Raw genomic sequence first — 13,213 nt, forward strand, 5'->3', positions numbered from 1 at the left:
TATAGGTATATTCTGCTGAGACTCTTAAATTAGTAGCCAGTGCTTCCATTTCCGCTTAATTATGACACCAGAGGTGAATTTCGTTCTGAATTCGAAAGGCACAGAAATAGGAGTCACGAATGTCGAATTAATTTAACTTTTTTTTTAGCAAAAGAATCCGTTTGGCCGGATATTGGACGCCAATCGACTGAAAGGACCGGCATCATTGGCCATCGTGCCCTTTGGCGCGTGAAAAAAATTCAAAGATTCGCGCCGAACGAAAGGAAATGGAACGGACGGCCTGCGGCTGTGTCGTGTTACCGAATCAATGTTTTAAATAAATATAAAAGGTTTACGCGAAACACACTCACGGCGCTTCAATATCGAATTTGTTATGATTGTTATACATTCCATTGATTGGCTTTAGATGCCTGAGATCTTATATGACCGTAATTTTTTAAACTTGTTTTTTTGACATCCTCGAAATTTGAATTACGCATAAAAAAATACAACAAAAAGACAAAATTAAGACAGATATTAGAAAAATTAACTAAATTTGGTCGCATTGACGAACATAAAATGCTTAATATCTATTAATAGCTAAGCTTTAAGAAATACTCATTAACACATATAATGACTTAAACTTCTTAAATTTTACGCTTGTATATTATATATGCTTACAAGATATATATACCCATAAATAACGCACAAAAAATACCAAAACGTAAAAATTTTATCTAAAAAACAACGGTTTGAACAGTTTCAGAAGAACGAACCAAACGGAATTTGTGCTTGAGACAGCGACAAAGTAAGGTATTAGATGAACGTACATAAATATTTATATAATAAGAATAATAATAATAATTATTATTATCATTCATAATAATAACATTTATTAATAATAACTGGGAACAAATCACATACGGTTATCCGGTCCCTAATTTAGGATTCCCTGTGGTATAGGTACCCGAGACTGACACACATATACGTTCAAATATACTTAGTCTGGCCATAAATACTGTTACAAAGGAAAATAAAAAAATTCTAAAACAAATAAAATTTATTACTTTTGCAGTGTGTTAGTTTAATACATAAATATAAAACAATTTAAAGTATAAAAAACTTATTCGAAGTGGTCTCCATTGGCTGCAATACAATCCTTTAAACGTTGAGGCCAATTATCAATAGAAGCACGCACTCTTTCCATGGGAAAAATTTTCACTGCCAATCGTACGGATTGTTTTAGGGACTCCAAATTATCATGGCGCTTAGAGCAAGCCGTACTTTCTAAAACTGACCATAAATCATAATCCAGCGGATTAAGATCCGGCTAGACGACGGCCAGTCTTCAGCTCTGATGAAGTCCGAAACGTTCGTTTCCAACTAAGACTGCGTAGACCGAGCTGTATGACCTGGCGCCGAGCCTTGCTGGAAGAACCATTCTTGATTATTGAACATGGTGTTGTTAAGGGGCTTCACTACCTTCTCAAGAATGGTATCTTGATACACTTGTGCCGATGTTTTGATACCTTTTTCACAAAAGTATGGCCCAGTCACTCCTTCATAGCTAATACCCCACCAAACCATCACTGAAGTCGGATAGTTGCACTCTGTCGACTAATTGGGAAGCTTCCTTAGAGTTTTGAGCATAAATACGGTCATTTTATTTGTTAAAATGTTGCTCAATTGTAAAAAATTTCTCATCCGTAAACAATTTTTTTCTATGACCTCCCTTTGCGTATCGCTTCAGTAGTTGTTTCGATTTTACCACCCTATTCTCTTTTAAATTATCAGTTAAGAAATGACCAGTACGTCTCTAATAGGCTGCAAGTCCTAAGTCATCTTTTAAAATACGCGACATGGTTCTAGGTGCTATCTTCATCTCCCGAGATAAAATCTTTTGCTTTCGGACAGGATTTTTTCGTATTCTTTCCTTTACTGCTTTGAACACCTTTTTCGTACGAGCACTACGTGGACCGCCAGATCTTTTTCTGCACAAACAGAGAAGGTCTCATTTGCACCTATTAATAGCCCGGTACACAAACATTTTACTAATACCAATCGTATGGAGAGTTTTAAAAGTTGCATTTGGCTCCATACCTACTTTGTGTAATGCAATCACAGCAATTCGGTTCTCTTTATCACCCCACTCCATTTTAATATCTCAAAATATTGTACAATGTATTGGCGCCAAAATGAGAAAACTCAATGAGCAATCATATAAAAATGACAGATTCCAAATTCAAATGTAATATTTTGTTTGTTTTTAATTGTAACAGTATTTATGGCCAGACTAAGTACACATATAGATAATACACACCTAGACAAAGAACAAACAAATCTGTTCATCACACGAATGTTTGTCCGATGCGGGAATCGAACCCGCGACCTGGGCGCAAAACGACGGCATATCAGAAAGATAATAATCTAAATATTTATACTAGTGGTCGTTCGAATATACGCGTAATGGCACTTCAATATAAAGTCGAAATTACCTTCAAATTTCCGGTAGCGCCTAAAAGCCTTTCCGATACGTAATGTAAACGCAAAGGTCGCTTTTACCAGGGCAGCCCTAATCGATTGTCACTAAAGAGCGGTGGTGATCGCACACCGCAGTTCCATCCCAGTTCCGCCTGGCCGCATCCTGTATAATTAATCCGTGTTTATTGATTCGATCTAACGATCAATGCTGGGATAAGCTTATCGATTTCATTTTAAATCGATGTTTAGAAATAACGAGACGGCTTTCCATTACGTAAACAAAGATTTCGGTCTCGGGCTGAACACTGTGTGCTTAGTGCGAGTTTTTTAACGTTCTCGATAGCGTAAAAGTTAGCCCAATTTTGTTTTGGAACAGCGTCCCGAGCGGCAAACGTAGGCAAACGATCCCATTCAGTACAAATATGAGCTAACTTTTACGCTATCGAGAACGTTAAAAAGCTCGCACTAAGCACACTGTTCCATTGTTGACTCCACTAACACAGGGCTGATGGGTTTCTCGCGGTTCGTTTGGAGCCCCCGAATCTATGGAGGGGCGGTTTCCCTCTGTTTCGTTTAAGTTCCATAGAGATTGCTCAGAGGGATTGCTTGGGAAGATGTCGTCTTTTGGCATCGCTCCACCCCTCTCCACAGCAGAGTTCATCTCGAATACAATGAACTTCCCTCCGCGGGATACCATGACATTTTCTTTAAACGTTGTTTACAAAGAGTCCTTAGCAATAAGTACCTACATAAGCTTTGGCATTGTCTGTAGCAATCGTCTGCCTTCGAAGAAAATAGGTGAATCATGTTTGACACAATTTCTAATGAAACCATGAATGTTCGCTAGAGCTTAATATAAACAAACAAAAAATATTCATGATTTTTTTTTATGAATAATAACAGTAAGTAAAATCTTACAAAGTTAATTTAAAAACTTATTTCATCGATACTATCCCGTCCCTAGGGCAGTCCCATGACATGCGCATATGCGTTCAAAATGGCACAAAAGATTGAGGAGCACGCAATGTATTCAAACCTGAGACGGCTTACATCGATCGCTCTGAATATAATTACTTCCCTCGATCTACTTCAACAATACTACCTCAAGACACAGGGGACGCCTTAGATTATGAGTTATTAGAACAGACTACACGCTACACAATAAATTTATGTAACATTATGTACCTAGCAAGTAATTATGAGTAATAAAAACTTAACGGAAAACAAATCTTGACAGCGAAGAATAAAATTTTTAGCATTCGTTGCTAATAAACTAGTAGGTACCTACATCGTGTATCAATAAACATTAAGTTGTCGTGACGCCCGATAATGATGACTATTTCCGCTCTAAAAGAAACAAGACGACTTAGAAGAAAAAACAGATCGTAAAAAACGAATAATAACAGAAGTCTTATACTCTATACCCACATTGTTCAGAATGCTTATGACCTTTTTTACTTATTGTTGGTAACCTCGAGAGTTTATGATAGCTTCACCAGACGTGTAGGCGAGCTTACGGAGTTTGGGAGCCTCGGAGTTTTTGCTAACACTAGCCCTAACCAGAGCAGTGCTTCGCCGAATCTACCACCGGATCGGAATCGCGACCCACTGAGAAGATCCGGCGAGAAATTCAGCGGGCTACTTTATGACCAAACCATAAGATTAGCAAATAAAACTATTTTGTAATTGTATTGTTTAACATACGTCGTCGTGAGAAAATTGCTGTAAGCTTCTAATAATTATTGTTCTAATAATTTAATAATTATTAATAATGTTACGACGACTATTCGTCGCACAAACTCAATTGCTAATATCAAAACTTTAACTACCCTATATTTGATAGTTGATTCCATAAATGTATTTAGGGGCTAATTAATAATTCTATTTGATTAAAATTAAAAATATTTAAAATTAACGTGCAATGATTTAGCGCCATCTACCTTCTCATATTACAACTAATTCTATTTCCAATTCGAACTTTGAACGCGCTATATGTTTGCTATACTCAGTGGTTGTCCAAGTTCGAATTCACTTAGTTACCATAATACACGCTAGATGGGGCAATTTGTTTTAAAAATTTAATACACAGTCTCATTCAAAATTGTGATATAACAATAAACTAAAAACAAACTTAGTAGCTCCAAACAAAAATTATAATTACTGTCATTTAGTTCCAATAACTTTCCAAAGATAGTCCAGTCAAAACATAGTGACCGTTAAAATCACTAGATGACTCTGTTTTCAAGTAAGCCGCAACTTAATATGTGGTGTTCGGTTTTATATATTAGATCCAACGTCCAACACTCATATAAATATTAGCCTATCCATTAAGTACATGTATTTTCTACATGAATACCAAGTTTCAAGTCAATCGGATACATGGTTCAGTAGTTATAACGGAACATCCGTAAAAGCCACTGTAGATTTATATATTAGTACAGATTACAAATATTTCTTAGAGAATAAAATTATTCTTTAACGAGTTATAGTGAAGAGATAAATGAAATTTTGTTTTTCGTTTCTGACTTCAACTTCCCTTCGTTTCAGATCGCCGTCAACTGCAACGAAATTCCATGAATTAGACGAAAAAAAATTCATACAAAATGTACAATTCGAGCGAATTCCTGCACAGCGCCGGAGTCAGCCGACACATGCAGGCGACAGGCGAGGCTCCCTCGCAAAAGACCAGCATGAAGCGACGCTCCTGCGAAGTGCCATTAGGAGACATCTCATCAAACAACTTCAAAGTCTCTATGAATGATATCTCTAATGAAGCACCGAACTACGACTGTCGCTCGCTTAGGTCCGTTAAGTCTGAGGACGCCAGATCGCTTCGATACAGACCGATAGACAGCCGATCTGTGAAAAACTTCCGTTCGTCTTTGATCGACCTGTCAACTTATTCGTTGTCACGGCCGCCGAGCTACGACCAGCTGTCGAGGAGGTCGGTGGTGGAGGAAGGACAAATAACGTCCAGCATCGAAGGGGTCCTGTGGTCCGATGAGGAGGAGAACGAGTATTTTTATCACGAGAACATCACGAGCGCCTGGAATCAAGGTATGTTTTTCTTATTTAAAAATTTCGTTCAATAGTTTTTTTTTTTGTTTTTTTTGAAATAAGGTATACAACTAATCGTTAACTGTGGTGTTTATGATCGTCCACCAACAGGGCTTCATATGTCAAACAATATAAGGTAAAGAATAGACGTAATCAATCTACATGAATTTATTGGTAAATGTCTATTGATTTTTTCGGGAGTATTCTACGGGAATATATTATGTATTATGCTATGCTAGCCCTTCCAATAGTCCCTTAAAATAACAATTCAATCCGTATTCAAACCATTACTCCAGATGTAACAAAGTAAAGTGTTTTTTACTATGCTTGCGTATTATGTCAGAACTTTTTAGAACTCCTTGATAAAGAGCAAATATCTCTTAATACATTATTAAGAATTCGTTGTAGTTTTAAAGGAGGAAAGTTTTGGTATATTTCAATTCGATCTGAGAATGTACCTCTCACGCTGTATTCCAGGCGGTTTAAGTAGAAATTTTACATAATTTTGATCGTGGTAGATTTTGCGAAGCAGAACTCTTGCTAGGGCTAGTGTTACCAGGTCTTTCCAGTTTTTCCAGGACAAGTGGACGCGCAAAGGCTCAGCCAGGCGGGCTGGGATTTGCTAATATCTACCCGCTCGCCTCCATAGGAGACCTAACAATGCAAGAGCAACTGCTTCGCGAATGAAACTCCTACATTTTCTTAGATTGAGCCCATGAACTCACTCATGCGTTCAGCCATTTTATAAATAAGACCGGAGCAGCATTGATAATTACATAAATCTTTAAAAAAACCACCAAGATTGTCGATACCCGCATTACGTCTTAACGTACGTGTGAGATATTAACAAAGAATTGGCAAAGGATAATTCTTATCAACACGATGAATATTAATACCGATAGTTCTAAAGTAATTCTGCGTGCTACGTGCTAGTGTAATTCTAATGAATAACCCTGCCACCTTCGAAGATCGACTTTCGTTTTCCGATTTCTAATTGCAATGATACAATAACTGCTTCAATAGTTATTAAACTATCTAACTTTTACCGCGTCACATTGTTTTAATTTTGAAGTTATACTTCTTTAGGCGCGTTATGATAAATTGATGAAAGTGAAATTTTATGATGCGCGCGCACCGTGACACAAAATTAACAGAATGAAGTTGCCCACTATCGCTCATTACAATACGACCGACGTAACTTGGCGAGTCTGAATATAGCCGCAGGTGAACTTTCCGAACCGTACCGAGAATTACCAAATTTATACGATGTCAAGAAAAGGGATGTCCAATATGCGTGTTTGCGGATGTTGTTTAATCGATTTTTTTTCAACTTGATTAAAATTGAAATAAAAAAAAGAAATAAATTTAATAAAAAAAAGTATAACTTCTTACGCGCGTACATAAGTACACGCACCCTTTTTTTTTATACGAGCTGGCGAAAGTTTCAGCGATTTACAATGCCATTGGCAAAAGCGTTAATAATGTCAAGATTTGTTAATTAGCCTTTCACATTCCCCAATTAAAGTTAGGATTTTCTCAGATGTTGTAGTTTCCTGAAACATATGCACACAGATGAGAGGACCTTTCGTGAGTCCGCACGGGTAGGTACCACCACCCTGCCTATTTCTGCAGTGAAGCAGTAATGCGTTTCGGTTTGAAGGGTGGGGCAGTCGACTCAGATATCTAAAGGTTGGTGGCGGCATTTACGTCGTAGATGTCTGTGGACTCCGGTAACCCCATAACACCAGGTGGGCCGTCAGCTGGCCCATTTAACTAAGCAAAAAAACCTGTAAAAGTCTTACATTTATTAAAATTAATTTTACGCATAGTTTTTTCACTTAACCTACAGCTATAAAAAAGAAGAAGAAAAAAAACTACAAAAAACAACACTATGTGTTTTTACATTATTTCCCAAAATCCAATCGCATTAATCGTCCTAATATCGATTACAAATATTGAATCAATGAACCCAAACATTACATAACAAAACCGTATGGTCTGTCCATCTGGTCGTTCGTACGTTGACCTCGTGATAGGCGATTCATCTCGTATGCGATTAACATAGTTACGTACGTAACGAGATAATCGATTAAAAAAAAAAAAAAGTTCATTACCGTATTTATTTTGCACGTAATTTTTTGGTCTAATATTCATTCCTACGTCTATGAAATAAGAACACAATGATAATTAATTACAATGTTAATTACAATGATATTATCAAGTAATTCATTTGTGGATATATTTTAGATGCAAACTGTTGTCCACTTTGCGTTGCAAATATTAGATACCTGGACGTATCACTTGAATAGATTTCCAAGGTTTTTTTATTCCTTCCAATGGCATGTGATCTAAATTGTCCACTGCTAGTGCTAAGACAAACCGCATTAAATTGATAACACTGTGTTGTAGCTTTTTATTAAATTACTTTGTATCGGAATGAGCAATATTCACTCATTCGGATAACGTTTTCTCTTACTAGCCAGCTCATGAGCACTTCAATTAAGGTGACATTTAGAAATGTTTAAACGACCTCTTTTAGGTTATTTATATTAACATAAAATTCTTGAAGTGTTACACTAGCATACGCTGTCAATAGCTTATTGTTGATACACAATAATAATAAGTAATCGTGCCAATTTTTGCCACGCAGCAGTTGAGTGTTCCGACTCGAAGGGTGGGGCAGCCGTTCTGGAATAATAGTTTTTATCCTCATATATCAAATTAAGTGATAGCATTCACGTTCTGACGTCTATGGATACTGGCAACTACTGTACGCCTTGAAATTACCGAAAATAAATCACCATTCTCATGTCAGTCACCTGGAGTCGGCGCAAAATGTTTTCTCCTTCCTAGTATACTAGTGGTAGGACCTCTGGTGGGTCCGCACGGGTAGGTACCACCACCCCGCCTATTTCTGCCATGAAGCAGTAATGCGTTTCGGTTTGAGGGGTGGGGCAGCCGTTGTAACTATACTGAGACCTTAGAACTTATATCACAAGTTAGGTGGCGCATTAACGTTGTATATGTCTATGGGCTCCAGTAACCACTTTACACAAGGTGGGCTGTGAGCTCGTCCAACCATCAAAGCAATAAAAAAAAAATTAAGTCGATTACTACGGATATTTAATTGTATATCTACTCATATCCTTCAATTTAAAGGACTTCAATGCATCTCGGTAGGCAGCGGCTTGGCTCTGCTCCTGGCATTGCTGAAGTCCATGGGCGACGGTAACCACTCACCATGAGGTGGGCCGTATGTTCGTTTGCCTACAAGATCAAAACAATAATTTATATAGATTATTATGCTATTAGAGATCAAAATACCACCAGCTCCATTGGTTTTTGTTATAGGTTTCAATTAACTCTGTCGTCTATATACCTATCGTAGACAGTGTAAGATAAATAATATTCTCGTTCACAAAATAACTGTTCACCATATAAATATCAGTGCAAACTTTCTTACGTTCTCGAAAGCGTACTCTGACATTGATATAATCAGTGATCTAGATAGAAAGACGGGGCTCTAGAGACGAACTAATTGATAATCCGCTTCTAACAAGCCTAGAGATGTTAAGCTAATTTATGTCTTTGTGGTCGTAGATAAAATTTTCGAACAAGCAGGTTGGTTTAATACAAGATCTCGTTTAGTTGTGGTAGAATTTTAAATAGTGCTTTTTTAATTTTTTTTATTGCATTAGATGGGTGGATGAGCTCACAACCCACCTGGTGTTAAGTGGTTACTGGAGCCCATAGACATCCACAATGTAAATGCGCCACCCACCTTGAGATATAGGTTCTAAGGTCCCATATAGTTACAACGGCTGCCCTACCCTTCAAACCGAAACGCATTACTGCTTCACGGCAGAAATAGGCAAGGTGGTGGTACCTACCCACGCGGACCCACAAGAGGTCCTACCACCAGATTTTAAATAGATGTACTTATTACTCGGTAGACAAGCTCATGTCCAACTCCTTATTCAAAAACCTTAGAAATGCCGATGAAGGTTTTTATCGAATGATATTGTAATAATCATCTTCAGTTGTATAACCCAGAATGCATTATGGCCCCGTGAAAGAAATTCGCAGGTTAGTAATAAGTATGCGTGCGTCAGAATATGTCCTATCAGGGTGAGAATTTGGAAAGAAGTGACAGCAAGGTAATGTGTAACAGAACAGCTAGAGGTGGACGTTTTTTGCATATCCATATTCCTTGATGCTTAGCCGAATCGACTAACAAATTAGGGTTTAGGATTATCTGAAGAAAAATTGAGGTGTCATGACGTCACCAACGTATCAAATTTATTTAAAAACGTCCTATTGACCGTTTAAATGCAAAATAAGTTACATAATATGTAATACATATATCTAGAATATTGTCAGTAGGCGTAAAAAATTACTAAGAGACTCACGTTAAGTAAATTTCTCTGTAATTAAACCAAAACTGTCGCGTATTATGTTGATACAAAGTATAATATGGTAGGTTCTTTTTTTCCTGCCTTACCGTTGTTATCTATCTTAAACCATACCACCGAAGATGCTTTACAAGTGTGTGTAGCTCTGATAGCTACCTATCTATTTAACTGACCGAGTTTCTCGCCGGATCTTCTCAGTGGGCCGCGATTCCGATCCAGTGGTAGATTTAACGAAGCACTATTCTTGCTATCGTCAGTGTTAGCAATTCTCTTAGGTCAAACCCCGTGAGCTCACTTACACGTCAAGGAGAAGCTGAAATAGCCTCTCAAGGCTATCAGCATAGGTACGAAAAATAGAAAATAGTGATTTTTTTTCAATATGCGTAATTAATTACTGGATGTAAAAAGTATTGGCTTGCCGAACGATTTCGTTGCATTGTTTTTTCTATTTATGACGCGAAGAGCCCCTGTCTTTCTCAATACAAAGCAGATCGGCTATTCTTCTAGTCTAGAAGCTTCTACAAAGACTTAATATCACGTAGACTACGAACTTGATTCAGTCACACTATTTGAAAACGATATTTTTTAAATGACTCTAAAGAATCAATAATTCCGATAAAGATTTCTAGAGACTCAAACGTTTGAAAAGCAAAAGAGACCGCAGTGTACACGTAATAAAATACTGTTGCCTTAAGCACATTAAGTTCTATGGGTGGTCTTTTTAAATAGCTATAAAAAACTAAACTAAACGGGTTATAAAAATTAAGATTAGCGCCACGTCGGAGAATTTACTAGTTCAATGGTGTGGTTAGCGCAAAAAGTAATTGGTGTAACTTCAATCATAGGTTCTAGAATAATAATCGATTGAAAATATTAATGCAAATTCTTTATTTTTTCAATTGCAATCGAATTCACTTATATTAAAATATTTTTAATTATCGGTGTACCTTATTACACTACCTAACGGCTAGTAGCCTCTAGGGATTATTCGGATTTCGCCTGTCGAACTCACGGAGCCCAGCCTGGGCATTGTAAACATAACAATAGACAGTTTTTATATAACACAATGAGTTTGTATTTCCGTATGTTGGCGGTTGATTTAAAACGATTCTTGAGAGTCTATCTTTTATTTATATATCTTTATTTTAATTAGTGCAAAAAACGATCTTCGTGTCGAGAAACTCCTCATGAAATCGATTAACAACTTAAACCTATTTATTTAAATGACCGCTATGCAAAATTTTGCAAGTATTCTTCTATGAAATTCTATTGTAAAGCCACTCAATAAATGTATTAATTATACGGTTAAAACTTTTTTACTGTGTAGGACATTTTGTGAGTCCGCACGGGTAGGTACCACCACCCTGCCTATTTCTACGGTGAAGCAGTAATGCGTTTCGGTTTGAAGGGTGGGGCAGCCGTTGTACTGTAAAAACTGAGACCTTAGAACTGAAGTCTCATGGTAGGTGGCGGCATTTACGTCGCAGGTGTCTATGGGCTCCAGTAACCACTTAACCGGGGTTGGGCCGTAAGCTTGTCCACCAAAATAAGCAATGAAAAAAAATCGGATATTTTATTAATTTTATAAATTGAACATTTTCAATACTGAACAGACTGACTTTCATTTTCGGTTTTACCGAATTACCTTCGAGAACCAGTCGAAGCAATAGCACATAGTAGTGGCTTTCTAACAATTAATGGAAGAAAAAAATGTAGTGCAAATGTAGGCTACAACGGTGCCGCAGGAATGAGAGTTAGAACGGAATGTTTGTAATAACGATAATATTAATAAGTAATTTCATTTATTTAATAAGGTCAGTACTTGGTCGAAGAAATGAGTACCTTCTGGGTTGTGTTACACAAATAAAGTAGGGGTCGTAAGAGTTGGTTGTAGTACTGGGATATAGTATTTGGTTGTAGTATTGTGTCATAGCACTGGGTTATAGTACTTGGTTGTAATATGGTGTCACAGCACTGGGTACTACTACTAGATCGCAGCACTGGGATAACCCAGTACTATAAAGTACTTGGTTATAATATTGTGTCACAGCACTGGGTACTAGTATTAGATCACAGCACTGGGTTATAGTACTTGGTTACAGTACTGGATAATAGCGCTTGAATATAGGACTATAGTTTGTATGTATGTGTATGTAGTTTACTGTAGTTTAACAATCAAACGTATGTACATAGATAATGCGTGCGAATAGAAATGCATTAGTCCGAATCAAAGGATTTTTGTTGAAGTTGGCCATAACGCGTTTTCAACTAGTTGACAGCAAAAATTTTAAAAATCATTATTAAAAAAACTCAAAGCTTCCTTTTTTTTTCAAATATATATAATAATAGATTTTAGATGGCAAGAAATACATTAGATACAATAAATTTTAATACATCAGTATTTAACTGTATTTAACGGATGTATTTACTTTCAGTAGATAAAACAAGTTTACAGTGCTGAAAAGCGGTTAAATAATTTAGAATACTGTTGCTCTGCTTATTACAATTTCAAATCCACTCCTTAATAGATATAAGCAAGAATTTGGCATAAGCCCCAAAGTGCCCTTCATATTCTTGACTGCCAGTAACTTACTTAGAACCCTCTGGTCATCGTTCTCGTCGAACCCGTCGCTTGACGAAGGACTCGGCGAGTAAATTAACCCACAGATACAGTCCTCGCCGGATCTTCTCGGTGGGTCGCGTTTCCGATCCGGTGGTAGATTCTGCGAAGCACTGCTCTTGCTAAGGCTAGTGTTAGCAACGACGTCAGGTTTGAGCCTCGTGACCTCACCTACTTGTTAAGGTTACGCTGAAACGGCCTCTCAATACCATCAGCTTAGGTAGGAAAAATAAATCGAACCCTACTATGTTGTCGTACTTTTTTTCAAAGCACTCCGATTGAACTCTTAAGAGCTTTATCGTCGAAACTTCATAGGTAATTTTAGTATAAATTTCACTATATTATTTGTACATAATTAAAGAGTAGTGTACCATTGAAAACTAAATTACGCAGTTGCTTTTAGAGTTGTAACGAGTATTTTATGCTATTGAAGGGATCAACAACTTACTACTTGTGTATTTAAAATGCTTGGTTCGAAGTATGCAAATTAGTTTACACTGAATTTGCTATGCTGAATGAATTTGCTGGATTTGCACTAAGCTAAATTGTAGTTAAAAAGGATTAGATTTCAATCTTAGGATGCTAAGACCCACAGAAAATTCAATGAAAAACAAAAGGTCACTGACTCGGTGGTGCAGTAATTAGCGGCCCTATCTGCTGGAGC

At 37.1% G+C, this 13,213-nt stretch overlaps 1 protein-coding gene across 2 annotated transcripts in view; it reads left to right on the plus strand.

Annotated features, from left to right (window-relative positions):
* Nucleotides 1–13,213, plus strand: part of rols (zinc-RING finger and ankyrin repeat domain-containing protein rolling pebbles) — a 300,626-nt gene that overhangs the window by 93,110 nt on the left and 194,303 nt on the right. For both annotated transcript variants that reach the window (XM_089737529.1, XM_089737530.1), the window contains exon 3: nt 5,008–5,517. In XM_089737529.1, the coding sequence (XP_089593655.1) occupies nt 5,064–5,517 (454 nt within the window). In that variant the 5' untranslated portion in view covers nt 5,008–5,063. The remainder of the gene's footprint in view (nt 1–5,007; nt 5,518–13,213) is intronic.

Source organism: Bombyx mandarina, chromosome 23 (assembly GCF_030267445.1).
Source record: "Bombyx mandarina strain Sakado chromosome 23, ASM3026744v2".
In the NCBI taxonomy this organism is placed as follows: domain Eukaryota; kingdom Metazoa; phylum Arthropoda; class Insecta; order Lepidoptera; family Bombycidae; genus Bombyx; species Bombyx mandarina.